General features: G+C 41.8%; 1 protein-coding gene across 1 annotated transcript in view; it reads right to left on the bottom strand.

The window, feature by feature from the left end:
- LOC123238017 (myocardial zonula adherens protein) overlaps positions 1–20,577 on the bottom strand; it is a 118,001-nt gene extending 97,424 nt beyond the window's left edge. Inside the window, exons 1-2 of the mRNA XM_044665302.1 lie at positions 20,232–20,577; positions 1,324–1,410 (exon numbers count right to left, since the gene is read on the bottom strand). Coding sequence (XP_044521237.1) covers positions 1,324–1,410; positions 20,232–20,306 — 162 coding nt within the window. The 5' untranslated portion in view covers positions 20,307–20,577. The remainder of the gene's footprint in view (positions 1–1,323; positions 1,411–20,231) is intronic.
- Positions 20,578–21,032: the final 455 nt, after the last annotated feature.

The raw sequence follows: 21,032 nt of genomic DNA, 5'->3' as shown, positions 1-21,032 counted from the left end.
TGAGCTCAAAGCTTCCTAACCTGACTTGGCACTCTATCCACCATGCCACCCTAGCTGAGTTCAAACAAAGTTCAAACACAGAGGATCTATATATTTACTAGCTATAGTGACCCAAAGCAAATCACTTAGCCTTTCACGCCTCAGTTTCCTAATATGTAAAATGAGGATAATTAATACTTTTCTTATCCATATCATGTAAGGTTATAAGAGATATGTGCTGTAAACTTTGCTGCACTGTGAATGTAGGCTACTATTATATGGTATTTTAGAGTTACAGAGTTCATCATTTACATTATCTCATTAGACCTTCGCAATAACCCCTTGTATTGTATGTACCATCCCATTTTACAGGTGAGGACAGTGAGGCTCAAAATGGCTAAGGGACTTACCCAAAGCTGTACCCAAGCTTAAAAGGCTGTAAGTGGCAAAATGAGGATCACAAGTCCTTAGACTCCAGATCACGTCCTCTTTCTGCTAAACCATGTGTCTCAAAGACATAAATCATGAGAGAACATTCTTAGGTCCATAATTTCTAAAGCTGGACTAACCTAGAGGTCAACAACATTGGAGTAGTCAGTGTGGTGGCCAGGAATAATATATACTTTCCTTACTCAGATCTCGGAGGGAGCAATGGTGGTCTGTGTCCTTGGAAATTGCCTTGGCATCATGAAACCTCGCCCAACCTGCTTTTCAGAGGCCTGTTGCTCAGCTCCTTTCTTTTTTCTTTACTTCTCCAAATCTACACCTTATCACCCACCTTTTCATTTGCCTTTCAACAAAACCCAGATATCTGCAGACTGTGACGTCAATGAAAATTCCTTCCAACAGAGGGAGATTTGAGGCCCGTGGAGTAATTAGAGTCCAGTCTACTGTGTCTATGGCAAAGAAAGGCTTGGCAGGATTGCAGCCCCCACAAACAATGCTGCATTTTGATTCTCCTGAGCTACAGGTCTCAGATGGAAAGATTCTTTTCCTCAGAGCACCTCCTGCTAGAAAGTCAGTGTCCCCAATGGCTTCGAGGATAACATAGCTCAACAGTGTTCATGAAGAAACCGGAGAAGTGGGGAAAAGAGGAAAGGGAGGCAGTCGGAGCCAGGGAGGAAAGGGGTGTTTTCTGAGGAGACGTGAAACAAGATCAGGGAGGGATGGGAGTGCTTTTTATTAACAGAACTCCTGACAGTCAATTCTGGTGAAAAGGCTTTCCAGGAAAAAGCCCACCTCCAATAACAGTACAAAGAGGCGTCAGGGTCATTTGCTATAATTGTTTTAGAGTAGGTCCAGACACCGATCACTTGCTAGGGTTAGGGCACCAAGACTACTTACTTGCTCTTTTTTTTCCACTTTCTTTTCACTTTGCTCCGGAACTGGGCAGTCGGGGGGCACGGTTAATCGTAATCGGCAAACGTTGGCCTAAGCAAGAGACACAAACACACACACAGAGTAGGCATTAATTGTGGAAATGTTATCAGAGGGCACATCCCAGGATAACAGATGAACTTTAAAGCTGGAAGAGATTTTAGAGTTCATAGATAATGGAGTTGGAAAGAACTCCAGGTGCCATGTAGTCTAAAGAGGAATCTGTATGAGCCCTCCTCGGTGATGGGGAAGTAGAAGGAGTATTTCTTTCTACTTTTGCACAATTTGAATTGATAGGAATCTTGAATTGAGAGGAACCAGACATCATGAATCACATGCCTGGGGCAGCTGGGTGGCTCACTGGATAGAAAGCCAAGCCTAGAGACAAAAGGTCCTAGATTCAAATTTGACCTCAGACACTTCCTAGCTGTGTGACCCTGGACAAGTCACTTAATCCCCATTGCCCAGCCTTTACTGCTCTTCTGTCTTGGAACCAATATCAAGTATTGATTCTAAAATGGAGGGAGATAGTTTTTCTTAATGCAGTCATGACATCCAACCTACTCTTAGTTCTCCTTCTAATTACGTGGTTAGTCTTTAGCTTCCTTTGCTGAATCATCCTCAAATTCCCACTGCCTGACACTCTTTTCTTCATCCCTACTCTAGGTGATATCACTGACTCCCATGGGCTCTATGCAGATGACTTCCAGATCTAGGCAGGTGCTCCAGTCCTATGTCAACAATTATTAATTTTTTTTAATCTTAGAATCAATACTGTGTATTGGCTCCAAGGCAGAAGAGTGGTAAGGATAGGCAATGGGGGTCAAGTGACTTGCCCAGGGTCAAACAGCTGGAAAGTGTCTGAGGCCAGATTTGAACCCAGGACCTCCTGTCTCTAGGCCTGGCTCTCAATCCACTGAGCCACCCAGATGCCCCCCCCCAATAATTATTCTGTTGGGCATTTGGAACTGAATGCATTTCAGGAACCTCAACTCAACTCAACTTTCAGTCTACCAAGCCACCTAGCTGCCCTCTAAGACTATATTTTAATTCAAATGCAAATTAGTAGGTATCTAGAAGGGGGGGGGATCATCCAATCTTAGAGATACAAATTAGACTTTTGGGTATCAATGGGGAAAGGTATGAGGCAGTACCACAAAATTCTAAGTAACCAGGAGGGCAGTGAGAATTGTAATCCACCTTGGTGCAACTTTCACTCAGTGTCCCTAGTTCTGCCTTCTGGGGCATGTTCTCTCACATGATAGCCTTTCGATTACATGTAAATAGCTAGCCTACTCCCCCCCACCCCTAAAACTTCTCTAGGGCCACACTCAAACAATGACTCAGAGTAGTACAGTATTTTAATGCTTTCAATATACTTTTTCCACAATTTCTCTGTGAAGTAAGCTAGACAAATATTGGTCCCATTCTACAGAAAAGAATGCTAAACAACCTCCATTCCTTCAACTAATCTTTGCATGTTATAATCTTCCATTTTCTTTTTTTCTTTTTTAATCTTTCCCTTCTGTCTTAGAAGTATTACTCTATATCGGTTCCAAGGCAGAAGATGGTAGGACTAGGCAATGGGAGATAAATGACTTGTCCATGGTCACAGAGCTAGGAAGTGTCTGAGGCCAGTTTTGAGCCCAGATCTCCTGTTTCTAGGCCTGGCTCTCAAGACCATTGAGCCACCTGGCTACCTCCATAATCTTTGATTTTCTCATCATCCTGGTCAACCTCCTCTTGAAGCAAATCCTCCATTTATTTTATCCATTTATTTTGTCCCTTTATTTTACAAAAATTCCTTCTGCCATCCAGAAAATCAAAGACATTTTGACTCATATCCCTTTCAAATACCTTAGGGAAAATTTAAAAAAAAAAAAAGTTTTTAGGGGCAGCTAGGTGGCTCAGTGAATTGAGAGCCAGGTCTAGAGATAAGGAGGTCCTGTGTTTGAATTTGACCTCAGGTACTTCCTAGCTGTGTGACCCTGGACAAGTCACTTCACTCCCTTTGTCTAACCCTTATAGCTCTTCTACCTTGGAACCAATACACAGTATTGATCTAAGACAGATAGTTGTTGTTTTTTTTTTTAATAAAAAAAATTTTTTAAGAGTTCTCTTAACATTTTTACCCTCAGGTAGACCAATCTCTATTAAATGCAAATGTCAAAATGGCCCTAGGTTTGGAGCCCAAAGACCTGGGCTAAGCTACATGGCTGTGGGTAAGTCACGTTATCTAACTGAGACTCAGTTTCCTTCTTTGCAAAGTGGTGATAATCCTGATAATAGACAATACACTCTCCTCACAGTTTTATGCCATACAAAGTGCTATATAAAATTGAAAGCATTATAGATGTGTTGGCTGATGCCATCACCTTCCCCATGGCTGCTGCCTAAGTCCACCTAAGTCCACACACGGTTGCCCACGGGGTACAAGGGACGAGGGTTCCACATTCCAGGCTGATGCAGACTCTATCATCTGAAGAACAATTATACGAGCTGGCTTTAGAGCTTCGAAGGCATATTTGACCCATAGTACAATGGTGTGCTGATCTCTAGACTGAAGAGGGGACCAGTAGCCTGAGAGCATTCACCATGTTCCACAACTTGTGGAACACAATTTGTGGAACACAAGTTGAACTGGACACAAGTTGTGGAAAAAAAATCTTTGGATTCTTGAATTCCCATATTGCTATACCTTGGAACAATACAAAAGCCATAAATGCTTTCCCCAAGAACTATCATTCAAAAAGGGAAACCAATTCAATGAATGCTCTATGGCTTTCCCCTCGCCTAACTGGGAACAACAGAGTGGCTAGGTGACACAATGGATACAGTGTCAGGTGTGAGGCCAGAAAGACTTGTCTTCCTAGGTTCACATCTGGCCTCGGACACTTACTAGCTGTGTGACCCTGGGAAAGTCACTTAGCCTTTTTACCTCAGTTTCCTTATCTGTAAAATGAGCTGGAGAAGGAAATGGCAAACTAGGATCTTTGCCAAGGAAACCCCAAATGGAATCAGGAAGAATCAGACACAACTGAAAGAAAACTGAACATCTAACCAGGGTCACTTTGGAGGGAATTTACTCCCCTGACTCCCAACAATTCTGGTTCATCCCAACACATTCCTGAGATTTTTACAAATGCCAAAGCATAACTCCCCCTGGATAAAGAAATACAATTTAGTGGCTCTCCTTTGCTTGGGCTGGTCCTCAGCAAGACTGACCTAGAGGGGAAGCTGGGTAGCTCAGTGGATTGAGAGTCAGACCTAGAGACGGGAGGTCCTAGGTTCAAATGTGGCCTCAGACACTTCCCAGCTGTGTGATTCTGGGCAAGTCACTTGACCCCCATCCCACCCTTACCACTCTTCCACCTAGGAGCCAATACACAGAAGTTAAGGGTTAAAAAAAAATAAAAATAAAAAATTCTTAAAAAAAAAAAAAGACTGATCTAGACTCTCTTTTGGTGTGGTACTCTCACCCCTTCAAGGATCCTTCCCCCAGCCTCCTTTCCGCTCTATCTCTTAAGCTCAACCCTAGAAGATCCCATTGCTCTGACCTCTCAAGGGTAGGGCACTTTTAAGATGTCACTATCCCACCCCTTTCTCCTCTCCAAACAATTTTACCTGGACCCTCTCTTCTACACCCACATGCTATCCTCTGGCTGTCACACCCACTCCTCACCTGCTCCTCCCTCTTATCCCTAGATCCCAATGAAATCAGTCTGTCCTTAGCTCAGATTTTCTAGAAATGTCTTCACATGGATGGAACTAGCTAATTTAGTGTCTAATTTATACAATTAAGGAAGAGCTGGAGCAGTTTTCTACCACTTCCAGGTTACATGGATTGTACCACAGACAAAATCCCTATTTTGATATCAAACCAAAGTAAGATTCTCATGGCAGGCCCTTAGACCAAGCAGACAGGGTGAATACCACTGAGGCATGTCGACATGAAGTCTAGAAGCCCCCAAACTTATAGCCTAGAAAGATTTAATGAACCTCAGTTTACTTAGCTTAAAGGTGAAAGCCCCAGGTTTGAACTTGTCACTTGAGAGTTCCTCCCTGAGGGAGAGTCCAACTTCACTAGTCTCAGACTAACAAAAGACCTTATTCTGAGCTTGAGTAGGGATGATCATTCCTATCAGGGCCAAGCCCAAGCTCAGTGACTCTTCTTGTCTCTGGAAGCCTCTCCCAGTATATCACACCCTCCTTCTGAGGATGGAGGTGGAGGGGATGAGGTAGACCTGAAGTACTACTTACTGTGATAAAGAGTCTGAGACTGGATTTGAACTCACATCTTCCTGACTCCAAATAGCTGCCTCCTAACTCGCCCAGGCTGGAAGTACAGTGATCACTCATGGACTTGACCCATTATGATCTGCCCAGAAACTTTTGACCTGCTCCATTTTCCTGATTTGGACCACTCTATCCCTCCTTTCGCAGCCTTTTGACCCTCTGCTCTAGGGGGCTTACCACATTGTTACCAGACAGTGTAGACACACACTCCAGCATCAACCCTACTATAGCTCAGAACTCCCAAACTCATGGAATCCACCAGCCTGGACCTGCCCAAGCAGCAGAGATTACAGGCATGCACCAACATACTAAAAGGTGAGAATGTACCTTTAACAAAGCATTTCTGAAGGTCTAGTTTTTTGTTAAACCACACGTCCTAATTTTCTCCTTTGAAAAATATAATAATGATATCCGTCTGAGCTGGAGTGAAATAACATGGCATAGTAAAAAGGAGACTTGAGTGAGGACTACTCCCACTTAGTAACTGTGATCTTTAGGAAGTCCCTTAACATTTTTCAGCCTCAGTTTCCTCATCTGTCAAATTTCTATAACAATACTTCGACGGAGTTATTGATAAAATGAGCAAGTAGCTGAGAGTGTTTTGCCATATAAGAATTCTGACCTCCTTGAAATATCTACAGAAATACTGTAAAACTGGAGGAAAAATACCAAAAATAGTCAATCCTTTCAAAGAAAGAACTGCTAGTGTCAGGTAGATGTAGATCAAGGCATAATATCTTTTACATCAGTGTAACTGTGGTTTTATTTGGGGGTCTGGGTTGTGTATGAGTGTGCTCTTACAACAAAGACCAATATGGAACTGTTTTGCATGATGTTAATTTTTTTTGAAGAGGGGCTTAAAAACATTGAAAACACTTTCTCTCTCTCTCTCTCTCTCTCTCTCTCTCTCTCTCTCTCTCTCTCTCTCTCTCTCTCTCTCTCTCATCCTTTAGTGGAAGGCTGAAACATGATCTTATCTATCTAGGAATTTCCCTGTGGGAAAGTTTCCTATAAAATAAGAATAGGTCCAAGGGAGAGTCTTATCTCTCTAAGCATTTTATGACCCCAATTACCAGGTATTCAAGGGACAATAATCTCCCAGCTTTCCCTAGGTGTTACTGGAGACAAAGAATCAGATTGACTTCTCTCCAATCTCACTAGAACCTACTGAAATATGGAGGATAATAATAACTGGCACTTAAAAACTCCTTTAAATTTTGCAAAGGGTTAGCTAGGTCACTAAATCACTACACCCCCNAGGAAGGAAGGAAGGGAGGAAGGAAGGAAGGAAGGAAGGGAGGAAGGAAGGAAGGAAGGAAGGAAGGAAGGAAGTTTATGACTATGATTCACTGTAGAGATTCAACACAAAATACTGACCAAAAGAGCCTTGTATTACATCATGGCATCATACGATTTGTACTATATGGAAAGAAACTCAGAGATCACTGTCTAACTATGTCATTTTTCAGATATAGAAACTCAGCCCCAAAGAAGTTAAATAACTCAACTCTGATTCCACAATGCTACAGTACCTCCAGACAAAATACTTTTAAGGGGGTTAGCAAGGATCAGCCAAAGATTATCCTCCCCCAAACAGTCAGACAGCACACATCCCTTGTTCACAAGGAAACCCATAGCTATCTCCCGGACTCTATCTCAGGCAACAAAAAGGGCCTTTGGGTCCCCTTGGGACTTCATCCTTAGGCAGTCTGGATGAAGAAAAAAAAAAAGTAAAGTCCCATTTCTCAGGCCTACAGAGTTCCAATCATTTTGTGCATTTTTGAGGTTGAAACATATCAAAAGCACTTGCTTTTGAAAGAAAAACAAGCTGGGGGGGGGGGGGGGGGAAGGGAGGAGGAATGCAAAAGATAATCAGAGAAAACAAGAAAAGTAAAGTCAGCATAATTTACTCAAATGTTTTTGAAAATGCCCAGCAGGATTTGCATGTTTTTCAAAGTAGCCCATACTGTAACTGAATAGCAAGGTCAGTTAGTTCACACATGTAAGTCCTGCCTCCTCCTCCTCCTCTCAGAGAAAGGTTTCTGAGGCGCCTGTCGCTGTCCGCTCTATTCCGAAGCCCTGGAAGCCCTGTTCTGCATGATCAGAATGGGCATGGCATGGCTGGTGTTATTCCCAACACTCTTCTGCTGCTGATGTCACAGGCTGTGGGTGTGTAGCCATTCCAAAGAGCCTGCTGAAGTTTCTACCTTTGTTCCTAGACTTACTGTCTCTGAAAACTTCTCCAGAATGGCCCACTCCATTCCTAACAACGAGTCAAAAGGCTGGCTTTCTGGCTGCTAAAGATGAATGCTATACGCACTTTTCCAAGGTGACATGGCCATTTATGACTTTATCGAGAAGGGTACATGTGCCTGGAAAAAGTCAGCTCATCGCACAGCAAGACCATGGACCAATCCAAGTGTGGCCCTGATACTGTGAAATACTGAAACAACAATTCACTCGCATGGTGCATGAAGGTTAACAAGTCACTTTCCTTAGGACGACTCTATGAGATATGTACTGCAAATATAATTCCCACCATACAGAGGAAGAAACTGAGACTCCTGCAGAAGTTAAGTGACTTGCCCAAGGTCACACAACTTTACAGTGCTAGAAGTGGAATTCAAATCCAAGACTCCCCTCACTCCAAAGTTAATGCTCTTCCTCTTGGACACACCATCGCTTATCTTGGTGATTTTGCATTGGCTATCCCTCATGTGCAGAGAATACTTACCTCCTTGCCATGGTCTTTCAGAATCCCTGACCTCCTTCAAGACTTAGCTCAGACTCTATCATCTGCAGGAGGTTTTCCCTAAGCTCTCCCTCTCCCTACAAACTACTAATCTTTTTCAATAAGTCAGTAAGATCATTTTCTAAGGATTTTACCAGATGCTAATTCAGGGGGGATACAAAGAAGGGCAATGTATTTTCGCCTATACTGTGTCTGTTTATATACAAGTTGCCACTCAAATTCAAATCAATCAATCAGTAAATACTTACTAAGCATCTACTAAGTGCCAGGCACTGTGCTAAGGGCTGGGATTATAAAAAGAGGCAAAAGACAATCTCTGCCCTCAAGGAGCTTGCAATCTAATGGGAGAGACAGCATGTAAATAAATATACATACATATATACATACATGTGTATATATAAAGCAAGCTATGTACATACAGGCTATTTGGGAAAAAATTAACAGAGGGAAGGCACTAGAATTATGAGGGGAAAGGAGAGGCTCCCTTTAGAAGGTAGGAATTTTGTTGGAACTTAAAGGAAGCTAGGAAGCTAAGTAGTCAAGAATAGAAGAGGGAGAATGTTCTAGGTCTGGGGAACAACCAAAGAGAATGCCCAGAGCCAAGCTGAAGGACTGTTTTTGCCTCTTCCTTTTATCTCCAGTTCTTACCAGAGTACCTGATGCATTTTTGTTGTTTGGTTTTCAATCACGTTGACTCTTCATGCACCCATTTGGGGTTTCCCTAGCAAAGATATTGGGGTAGTTTGCTATTTCCTTCTTCAGATCATCTGACAGATGAGGAAACTGAGGCAAACAGAATTAAGTCCAGGATAACACAGCTACTAAATGTCAGAATGGCTGGATTTTAACTCAAGTCATCCTAACTCCAGTTCTGGTGTTTTATCTACTGTGCCACCCAGCAACCAAGCCTGGCACATAATAAGCACTTAATAAAGGCTTTCCCAAAAGATGCACAGGCACATTGGAATGCTTCTGGAAAAGCATTTTTCCAGAAAAACATGGACAAGAATGGTCCAGAATGAGAAGGTGGTTTGAGATCTGCCCCTTAGGAGTGGGGATGCTGATAAGAGGTCACAGATTCATAAATGAGCTTTCAGGTTCCATCCAACTCTAAAACCATGATAGTAAATATCAAACTATTTTATTGTGGTATAGACACTTCCTTCTTCTCAACGTTGGCCCTGACAAAATTGTGAAGTATAACTTAATGAGGGCCTTACTTCCTCTTTCCTTCTATTTAATTTCTCTCCAAGTTTCCATTTCCTTGTCTGCAAAATGGGGTTGGCACAGTGGATAGAACTCCATGCCCGGAATGAGGGAGCCTCATCTTCCTGAGTTCAAAATTAGCCTAACTTACTAGCTACTTGATCCTGGGCAAGTCACTTAACTGTTTGCCTCAGTTTTCTCATCTGTAAAAAGAACTAGAAAAGGAAACGTCAAGCCAGTCCAGTATCTTTAGCAAGAAAACCCCAAATGGGGTCTTGAAGAGTCAGCCATGACTGAAAATGATAGAACAACAGTAACACTTCCTTACACCACACATCTCACAGGGTTGTTGTAAGGATCAAATGACATGTTTATTCAATACTTTTAGCCACCAGTTTCCCCTTTTGGCACTCCCTCAGACCTAGCTATGGACTGCTTTCATAATGCCCAAGTTCTTCAGGCTCTGTAAGAATACTATGATTAAGTCACTAAAATGTTTTAGAGTGATTAAGTTCATGTGCTACCTCCCAAGTACCACATAAAACCTCAAACTATTTACATTTTGAAAGAGGACTACAGAGAAAGAACAATGACTAAGCCTAAGGAATTAATTTCTAATGGTGAAATATTAGATATTTGGGGTCAGAAGGAAGCTTCCCTAATACCTCACAAATTGCTTCAGGTGGATGACTACTAATTAACTCTGCCAGCGCCCTGTCGCTAGTGGTCATAATACAAAGTATTTGGGTCTTTGGTCATCTTCCTATATCCACATCCAAGGTATACTTCTCTAGTATTGGTCAACTGCTGTTTCCAGCACTTTACTGCAGGAGAATCCTGTATTGGGATGAGTGTGAGTCCTAAATGACAATGAAGAGAGTCTTTGGACAGCTGAGGATATCATTTATGGAAGATACAGGTTTTTAAGCAGACTCTTAAGATCCTGGGAGGACAAGGATCAGGCTTCATTCCTCCTTGCACCAACCACTAGCAGGTTCTTAGGTGTTTATTGAAGGGACGAATTAATAAAGAACAGATACTAACTCTCTTCCAGAAGCCTTTGGAATTTGATGACATTTAGGCAAATTGCTCCCTGGAAGGGTCTTTCAAGAAGGAAACTGGCTCCATTTGTCTTGTTTTCCCTCTACTTTATCAATCCCAACCTCAATGGACACTGGACTAAATGGCAACCAAAGCCCCACCACAAGCTGTCCCAGAATTCTGCTGCTATATAATCTGGTGTCCAATGAGGTTGGGATTGATGAAGAAAAGGGACCCAGGCTGAGGGTAATGGACCTAATAATAATTTAACCAAATGGGAACAGGTAAATGGGGCTATAGAGGTGGGGAAGGGTCAGAAAAGCATGATTATAAAAGGTAAAATAGATATTTCTCAAATCACATAGACCTTGGCTTGACTATTATCCAAGCAACTCTCAAAATGACAAAATCTGTCTGCTGGCCTCAACTAGTATTTGGTCCAATCTTTCATCAGGGATCCTATCTTATGTATGAGAATTATGTCTTTAGGTAACTTAGTGGATTGAGAGCCAGGTCCAGAGATGAGGTCCTGGGTTTAAATCTGGCCTCAGATACTTCCTAGCTATGTGACCCTGGGAAAATCACTTAAACCTCATTCCTACCCTTATCAGTCTTCTGCCTTAGAACCAATACACAGTATTGATTCTAAGATGGAAGGTACGGGGTTAAAAAGAAAAAAATAAAATTATATCTTTACCAGCTAACACACACAGACATGTAAATAAATGTGTGTGTTTAGTTAGCTGGTAAAGATATAATATAAATAAATGAAATGAAATAAAGATATTTGTGTGTGTTTAGTTCATATAATTATGAAAATATATACATATCTGCATGTATATGTGATTATATACATAATAAACATGACCTCCCTTTGTTTATGTTAAAAAAGTTATTTTCGTCATCTCAAAGTATGTAAATGTGTGAATATGTATATCTAATATACATATACTCCCTCTGCTTATGTTGGGTAAATCATTTTCACCATCTCAGTGCCTGAGGTTAGGATGGTTTCCTAACCAACCTAGAATACAGTTTGATGGTTGAATTGTTGAGGGATGTCTGTATTTATTGTTCATAAAACCAATTTGTTATCTTATTTATTATTAGTTGAATGGCCGCCTTACTTTCAATTTCATTTATCTCTCCTTTGATTTTCAGGATTTCCACTTTGGTGTTTAATTGGGAAATATTAATTTGTTCTTTGTCTAGTTGTTTTTTTTAGTTGCATGCTGAATTAATTGATCTGTTCTTTCTCTGTTTTAATGATGTTACCATTTAGAAATATAAATTTCCCCCTAAGTACAGTTTCTGATGGATATCTCTGGAGGGAGATAAAATTTCTCTAGGATGATCTAGTATCTATGCTAAATTGGGTCTTTAGACCTATCCTAGTCTATAATTAGCTACTACTATATGGATCAAATGTAAAACCTGGCATTCAAACCTCTTCCCCTAACCTCACCTTTCTATTCTTTTATACACACTCCCTATCTCTCTCTCTCTCTGTCACTGTCTCTCTCTTTTCTGAAAGCCAGTGATACTCACTTCCTTGCTATTCCTCAAATAAGAATCTTCATCTCAGTTCTGAGACAGACACTGGTTGTCGCCCTGCATGAAATTCTCTCCCTCCTAATCTTCTCTTCTTGGCTTCCTAGAAGTCCCCACTAAAATCCCACCTTCTACAGGAAGCGTCTCTGGTTCCACCTTAATTCCAGTGCCTTCCCTCCATTAATAATTTCCAATTATTCTCTGTATAGCTTCTTTTGTACATAGTTGTTTGTATGTATCTCCTCCATTAGACTGTGAGCCGGCTTCATGAGAGCTGGAACTGTCTTTTACCTCTCTTTGTGTTTAACAGAGAGCCAGACAAGGTAGGTGGTAAATAAATATTTATTGGCTAATTTTTGACTGGTTGTACAGACTCCTCTTTATGCACACCAGAGAGAGAGAACAGTTATCAGCATACGATTCTTCTCCCTGACCTATAGCTGCTGAGGCGAGGGAGTTACTCAAGAAGGCAACAGCTTTTTGGGAAAAGAAGAATGTGACTCCTACCAACTGGCTCTCCCAGGTAAGACCTGGGATTCTTAGCTGTATAAGCAGACTATGTAGTACACCATCGCTGAGCCAAAAGTGAAATATGAACACTATTCTCAAGTAGCCCTTTGGTGATCTCTTTTCTCTTTTACGGCTGCCCTAAATTTTTATTTTAACCTCATTTTACCTATATCTTATCTTTTGAGGAATGGTAAGAAAGAACACAGGGCAGAGAAGTGGAGCAATGGAGAGAGAGAAGGTCCAGCAGTCAAGAGAAGCTGAGTTCAAGTCCAGCCTCAGACACTAACTGTGTGACTCTGGGCAATTCACTTTACCCTGTTTGCCTCAGTTTTCTCATCTGTAAAATGAACTGGAGAAGGAAATGGCAAACCGCTCCAGTATCTTTGCCAAGAAAACACTCAAGGGGGGAGGTGGGTGGCTCAGTGGATTGAGAGCCAGGCCCAAAGATGGGGAGGTTCTAGGTTCAAATCTGACCTCAGATACTTCCTAGCTGTGTGACCCTGGGCAAGTCACTTAACCCCCATTGCCTAGCCCATACTGCTCTTCTGCCTTGGAACCAATACACAGTATTGATTCTAAGGCGGAAGGGTTTTAAAATTTTTTAAAATAAAATACTCAGTGGGGTCATGAAGAGTCAGATATGGTTAATCAACTAAAAAAGAAATGAAAAAAGGAAAGATCATGTGATTTTACCCTAAGAACTACACTCTCCTTCCCTACTCCAAGGGATGGGTCTGGGTTCTTCTGTGATTGTTTCCAGAACTTGTGATGATTTTTGCTGCCTAACTAATCCAGAGTTTCCTAATAATCTCTTGGAGATTGCAGATCTTGTCCTATCCACCTTTGGTCTTGCACTATTGTAAGAGTTAACTAAAGATGCATGCAGAGACTGACTTCCAGGTCCCAATTAATTTCCTTTCCTGATTGAGGGGAAAGAGACCTCAACTTCCAGTCAGAGGCTCTAGGTTCAAGTTTTGGCTTATCTACTTACTACCTCTGAGACCTTAGACAAATCACCTAATCTCTGGGAGCATTAATTTCCCCACCTATAAAATAAGGGGATTTTTCTCAATGATCCCACCTTTCTTCCAAAATCTCTAAAGCCTGTGATCCTATCAAGTCTAGATAATAAACTAGGATTCTTACATAGCTCTCACTCACTCTGCATATCCATTGCCAAATCTTGTCCTTTTGAACTTGGCATCTCTCCACTCATACAATCAAAATCCTCGTTCGGGCCACCATCAATTTTTACCTAGATTACTGGGTTATTTTCATTTTCTTTTTCGAATCTTAGCTCCTGTCTTCTAAGACAAAAGAGCAACAAAGGCTAGGCAATCAGGGTTAAATGACCTTCAGGCCTGGTGCTTCATCTACTGTGCTACCTAGCTGCCCTTCCAGTCCCCTTCTTAACCCATACCTCAGTTGTCTCCCTCACTTGAATCCATCTTTGATTTCGTAGCCAAGGTGATTTTCCAAAACACAGGTATGACCATGTTGACTCCATCTTCAATGAGCTCCAATGGCTTTCTAGTCCCTCCATGATCAAATACAAAGTATTCTAGCTTTTTGTTGTTCAGTCACATCCAGCTCTTATGGTCCCTTTTGAGGTTTTCTTGAAAAAAAATAGAAGAGTAGCTTGCCATTTCCTTCTCTAGCTCATTATATAGACAAGGAAACGGAGGCAAACGCATTAAGTGATTTCCCCAGAAGTGGTTTGCCATTTCCAGCTCCAGCTCCTTTTACAGAGGGGGAAACTGGGGCAAACAGCATTAAGTGATTACCCCAGGAGTGGTCTGCCATTTCCATCTCCAGCTCCTTTTACAGAGGAAACTGGGGCAAACAGCATTAAGTGATTTGCCCAGGAGTGGTCTGCTATTTCCTTCTTCAGCTCCTTTTACAGAGGAAGAAACTGAGGCAAATAGCATTAAGTGATTTGCCTAGGAGTGGTTTGCCATTTCCTTCTCTAACTCCTTTTACAAAGGAGAAAACTGAGGCAAACAAGGTTAAGTGACTTACCCAGGCTCACACAGCTAGTAAAATGTCTGAGGCAAAATTTGAACTCGGGTTTTCTGACTCCCAGCCCAGAACTCTCTCTATAGAGCCATCTAGCTGCTGTATCCATCAGAGTTTTCCAAAAACTAACCCTTCCCTAACTTTCTTACCCTTCTTTTCCCCCTCCACCCACAATATGATTCAGTCACACTGGCTTGCTTGCTAATCCTCAGACACAAACCTCCATCCCATCTCTGAGCCTTTGCATTGGTTGCCCCCTATGCCTGGAATGCTCTACTCCTTCCTCTCTTCCTCTTAGCTTCCTTGGCTTCCTTCAACACTCAGATCAGGGCTGATCTCCAGCAGGAGGCCCTTCTTGGTCCCCCAGCTTCTAATCTTTCTCCTGGCAGACTGCCTTCCCTTCATGTACAGTCTGTAAGTTCCTAGTTATTTACATGGGTCAATTCAGTGGCACAGCAGATAGAGTGTCAGGCATGGAGTTAGAAAGACATGAGTTCAAATCTGACCTCTGACACTTATTAGCTATGTGACCCTGGGCATGTCACTTAACCCTATTTGCCTCCATTTCCTCATCTGGAGAAGGAAAACAGCAAACCACTCCAGTATCTCTGCTAACAAAACCCCCAAAAGAGGGTCACAAAGAGTCACAAGCAACCAAGCATCAACAAAGTTATTTATTAGAATGTAAGCTCCAGGGGCAGCTGGGTGGTTTGAGAGCCATGCCTACAGACAGGAGGTCCTAGGTTCAAATCTGACCTTAAGACACTTCCCAGCTGTGTGACCCTGGGCAAGTCACTTAACCCCCATTGCCTACCCTTACCACTCTTCTGCCTTGGAAGGTAAAGGGTTTAAAAAAAATATAAAAATGAATATAAGCTCCTCCAAGGTCTTTGTTTCCTCTCCCCAGGACCTAGGAGAGTGCCTGGTACATAGTAAGCACTTTAAAAATTTCCTGTTGCCTACCATTCCTTCAGCTCACTGAGAACAGGCAGGAACACGTATCATCTTAATACAATAAACCATATTGTATTCTATATGAATATTCTGATGAATTGAAAGAAATCAAACTCCCTTAGTGACTTCTAAAACAAAAGGTGATTCACCTTGTTAAAGAAATGTTCCTAAGACCAGTGAAGATAACTTCAAGGTCCTGACATTGTTTTAAACACCTCCTCTACTGCCTGGCATCAAGGACTCTATTTGCTGTACCATACTGTGTCCTAAAGGGACACTGATATTCCAAGAACAAATAGTTGTTGTTCAGAAGCTAGACTAGGAGGGGCCCTGGAGCCTTACTCTCCTGTTTGATGACTGACTCACTAATCACTGTTTCAGGAAATCCCTTGTCACCATGCTATACCTCATTCCTCATTCTCCAGATGTCTCTTCTACAACCTTTCCATTATGCTGACTCAAGGACTTTCCTCTCCACTCAAGATCTGAACTGGAACTTGAATCCAGGACTTCGGGGAGATAATATTTATTTTTAAATACCAGGCAGCTAGCTAGGTGACTTAGTGATTAGAGAGCCAGATCCTGGGTTCAAATTTGACCCTGGGCAAGTTAACACCAATTGCCTAGTCCTTACCATTCTTCTGCCTTGGAACTTAGTATTTATTACTAATACTTAGTATTAATTCTAGGATGGAAGGTAAGGTTTGTTTGTTTTAAATGCTTAGCAGAGTGTTTGGCACATAGTAAGTAATATATAAATACTTATTCTCTTCCCATCTCCTGCTTTCTCCCTATCCCTTTAGATTTGTATTTCTTGAGGTCAGGGATTGTCTTTGCTCCAGTATTCCTTTCTTTAGCATTTAACAGAGTGCTCAGCAAATGCTAAATGGCTGATAAATGTATTTTGTCCTCCATTCTTTCATTTCTTCATTCATTCTAAACTCCTTCCCATTCTAAAATGTTGCAACTTTTATGTTTTCTAAATCTATTAAGGGCAGCAGGGTGGCTCTAGGGATAGACAGAATGCTGGGCCAGGAGTCAGGGAGACTATTCTTCCTGAATTCAAATCTGATCTCACACACTTGCTAGGTATGTAACCCTGGGCAAGTCACTTAACTCTGCCTCAGTTTCCTCAATTGTAAAACAACCAGTATCTTTGCCAAGAAAACCCTAGATGGGGCCATGAAGAGTCTGTGGACTAAAAATGATGGAATAAGAACAAAATACATCTACTGAGAAAGTACCATTTAAATTGAACACCTGTCTGGACCCAGTAGTATGGCTGACAACTTAGAAAGTTATTTACAAAGCTCTCCAATATTAAGTCTGAGTCTATGATCAAATTCAGATATGACTAGGATATGGATACAAAAACAAGACAGTGATAATTGACAGATTACTTCTAATTCTTTTCAGAGGAAATTAGTCCATTTTATAGAAAATATAAAGTGGAGGAGGAAGAGAGGAGATGCCTAATTCTTTTCACCTAAGGTGGAGCATTCCCTCCTTTTGTAAATAGCATTTAGTAAGCTGCCAGCTAGCAGTCAAATCACCTGTGGCTATAAATAAGGTCTGGTGTTAAGAGAGAAGCCTCAAGTATACTCCTTAGGTTACTGCTCTACACGGTAGAATAACAGAAAAGATTTGGTAGCAGTAAGAGACAAAAGAAATTCACAAATACAATTAGCCTTCCCCAGGAGGGGGAAAATGTCTTCCATACTTTGAAGGGATCATTCTAGTATTCTAAACATTCCTTTGAAAGACAAGAGAATTTCAAAATGTTTGATTTCCCCATTCCCCCAAGGTCATCCTTCAAGTTTCTAGTCTTTCCAATTTATCTTCCTGCAGTTGCTGTAGATAAAACTATTTTTAGTGCACAACTGGTTTGGAAGCAAACGTTTCTGTTTCACAATCTCTGCTGGTTGGCACGTTTCTATGCTTCTCACACCTCTGTTCCTGGGCTGTCAGAAATTACTCCTTATTTCTTAAGGCATAACTTCAATTGAGAGGCAATCACAGTTTCTAACTGACAGTCATTAAACATATGAAATCCCAATAACAAGTCATTTTTTGTACCTGGTTCAGATAATTCATGATATTCCATCAGCTGTCAGCAAAACTTTCTATTCTGCTTGAGTTTCTATTCTGGCAAAACATAGTGTCTTCCCGATCTTCCCTAGTCATCTTTGAGGTATTACATTTGATAAAACCATAATTTCATCTACTAATAACATCTTATCATCCCAGTTTCACATCTTGTACAGTATCATAAAGGGAAGCGGCGAATCCTGACAAATCTCTAAGAAAAACTGTATTTTCAGCTATCTGATCTATAGGACAGAAACAAAACAAAAAAAAATGTTTATGTAGCCCTTAAATGTCTCTTCTTCCAATAGAAGACCATTCTAATACTCAACGAAACAACCAACAGTATGTCCAGTGTCTTCTGCTCCATTCAGAAATGGCACCTTTTTAGAATGAACCATTTGAAATTCATAGTTAGTGCTGGTAGCCTTGGAAGAGGGGGAAATACTGGAGAGTTGAGCTATATTCTTTCCAGATTAAGGAACTGGTAAACACAGAACTGGGGACCCTATTCATTGAGAGAGTTGGAAGCCACTTAAACTATGTGATTCTAGGAGTATCTAAAGATCATCTTGACCAAAGGTGTTGTCACTTTATGGATGCTTCTGTCACACCACAATAAAAACAGTATTAGGATAAGAACACAAGTTCATTTATTTTCTAGAGCACTGTCCTGTTTACTGCTGGAAGTTAGCATTTGAGGAAGACTATCAGTTGCTGGTCAAATTTCTATCCACCCAAAGTTTGGGGCTCTAGACAAGTTTCGATGAGGTTTAACTTTTTCTTTTCTCTTCTTTTCTTTTCTCTTTTTTTTTTCTTTTCTTTCTTTCCTTCTTTCTCTTTCTTTCTTTGAATGCATACATATGCATACATATGAATGCATACATATCTTGTTATAAAGATCATTATTATCAAAATTCCTAATGACCCAAATAAAGATCCTGGGTTTTGAAGTTAAAAATCAGACAAAAATCTGATGTCCCTTTGATCTATTTGTGTCTAGATAGATTTCAAAGTAGAAAAATTAGGAAAGATCTTGACAATTTCCCTATTCAACGCCTCCCCACCTCCCAACCCTTGCCAAAAAAAGAAACTTAAAGGGCTCAAGATATTGAATACCATTAACAATGTCTTTCCAGTGATATGAAAATTTTTAAAAGATACATCTAAGAGTAAAAACTTCAGACCAAACGTAGGAAATATCAAACTACTCAAATGTAGTTCTGGTTTGGGTAAATAATTAGATAGTAATCCATTAGATTGTAAACTCCTTGTGGGCAAAGTCCTGTCTCTTTTTGTATCCCTATTGGTTAGCACAATGCCTGACACAAAGCAGACCCTTAATAAATGTTTATTGATTGGTTAATTTTAATAACCTATAAGATGACCAACAATGGCTTCTATGTGTATGTATTATGTATATATACACATATTATTAGGATGAGCTAAAAAAGTCATTCGGCAACTGAGTTTTTTAAGAGTGAAAAGTGAAGTTTCAACCTCAATGATTAATATTAAAAGACACACTAATTTCTAAATTTATTTTTTTAAGATGGAGCAAGATTCTCAGGAAAATAGTAAACACCCAATTTTTAAAATAATAGCAGCTGTCATTAATGTGACACTTTAGGGTTTAGAATCTAATTTATGTACATTATTTCAAGGTACAAGGATTCCTTAGCATGAATCCTAGAGATGGTACCAAGGCTCAGTGCTACAAGAACCCATATAGAGCATTGGGTTTTTAAGTAATTCCAAAGGAAAAACAATAATTCCCACTAACGTAGGTCAGAGGAAATAGAGTCAGCTGACTGCCAAGTGGGCTGTACTGGGTTTTGTTAAGCACTATACAAAGGTGTAATTTAACAAAAAGATCATGGTTACATAGAAGGGGCCTTTTCCCTTTCCTACATCTCCCTTTCTAAAAGGCAGCTCTAGAATAATTATTAAAGGTCAGCTAACACCACAATAAAAAAATATATTGTCCTTATAGTTCAAATGGTGGACAAAGCAAAGTTCGGCATTTTCTTGATAGCTTTGCCTTGGTAGAGCCAGCTAAATTGATTTAAAAGGTCACACTTGTTTTTTAAACACGTTATGCCCATATCTTAAGAGGAGCATGGCAGTAAGGGTAGAGAGGAAGGTAAGCAAGGGAAGAATCCATGGGCACCATATAAAATGTCAGGTCCTTTTTTCCTCTCCCGGAGCTACCCATCCCTGGGCAGTTTGCAGGGTGGTGGGCCGGTGGGTTTATGAAGAGGCTGCGCTTGGCCGGGTGGAGCGAAGGCAAAGGGTCTCGGCCAGGAAGTAGGAAGAAACTTGAGCAATTCTTTGGCCCACGGCTAGCGCGCTCCGGTGGGTATGGGCTACCTACCCAGGAGCAGGCAGCCGAGCGCCTTTAGACTGGACTACTGGGGAGAGAGGCGGAGAGCATGGGGGCTCCCTGTCCCCTTCTACTACTCACCCTCTTGCCCGGACTCCCAGAGGAAGCGGCCCCATTGCCCGAGAGCAGGGTGACCGCGGAGCTGTAGTGCAGCATCCTCCAGCTGTGCCTTGGGGCGCGGAGGGTGGAGAGGTGGAGAGTGGAGGGCGGAGGGCGGGAGCGGGAGCCGAGCTGGAGTATCTTTCGGGTTCAAATAACGCTCCCCAGGCCCCAGGCTGGCAGTCTATCTGCCAGTCTGTCTATCCGCCCGCCCTCTTTCGTTCTCCTTGCCTCCTCCCTTGGCCCTCGTCACCGCTCCCGCTCCTCCTTTCCCCACGCTACCCCGGGGGAGTGTCTGCAGCCCGCCCGGATAGGAGGGAACACCCAGGGTAGCCCCCTATCCCAGTCCCGAGGCCGCAATGGGCCAGCTGTGTGGCCAGCTGTGGTCCTGGGCCACCGGGTGGAAGAGTGGGCGGGTAGACGGGAGGGAGCGCACCGCAGGGCGGAAGAAGCGATTTCCCAGGTCGCCCGACCTGTCCAACAGCATTTTTTCTTTTTGGCTCTGACTCGATCTTTCTATGCGGGGGCGGTCGGTCCAAGTTTGGGTCAGGGGAAGGCTGAGCCCCTTCCTCTGGTCAGAACATGAGGCTCTTCCTCCTCTACGGAGACCTTAACACCTGGGAGAAAGAACTCTGGGAGGCCCTCTGGGACACTGGAGATAGGAATTACTTCTGGGACAATATTAAGTCATTTAACAAAAATCTATTATGTTCTTCCAGGTGTACAGAGCACAGTTCTAGGTACTGAAGAAAATGGGAAATTTAATTCATATATTTGCAGCCA

Source organism: Gracilinanus agilis, chromosome 2 (assembly GCF_016433145.1).
Source record: "Gracilinanus agilis isolate LMUSP501 chromosome 2, AgileGrace, whole genome shotgun sequence".
Lineage (NCBI taxonomy): Eukaryota > Metazoa > Chordata > Mammalia > Didelphimorphia > Didelphidae > Gracilinanus > Gracilinanus agilis.
Note: the sequence above shows the minus strand (reverse complement) of the source record. Positions and strands in the feature narration are given on the sequence as shown.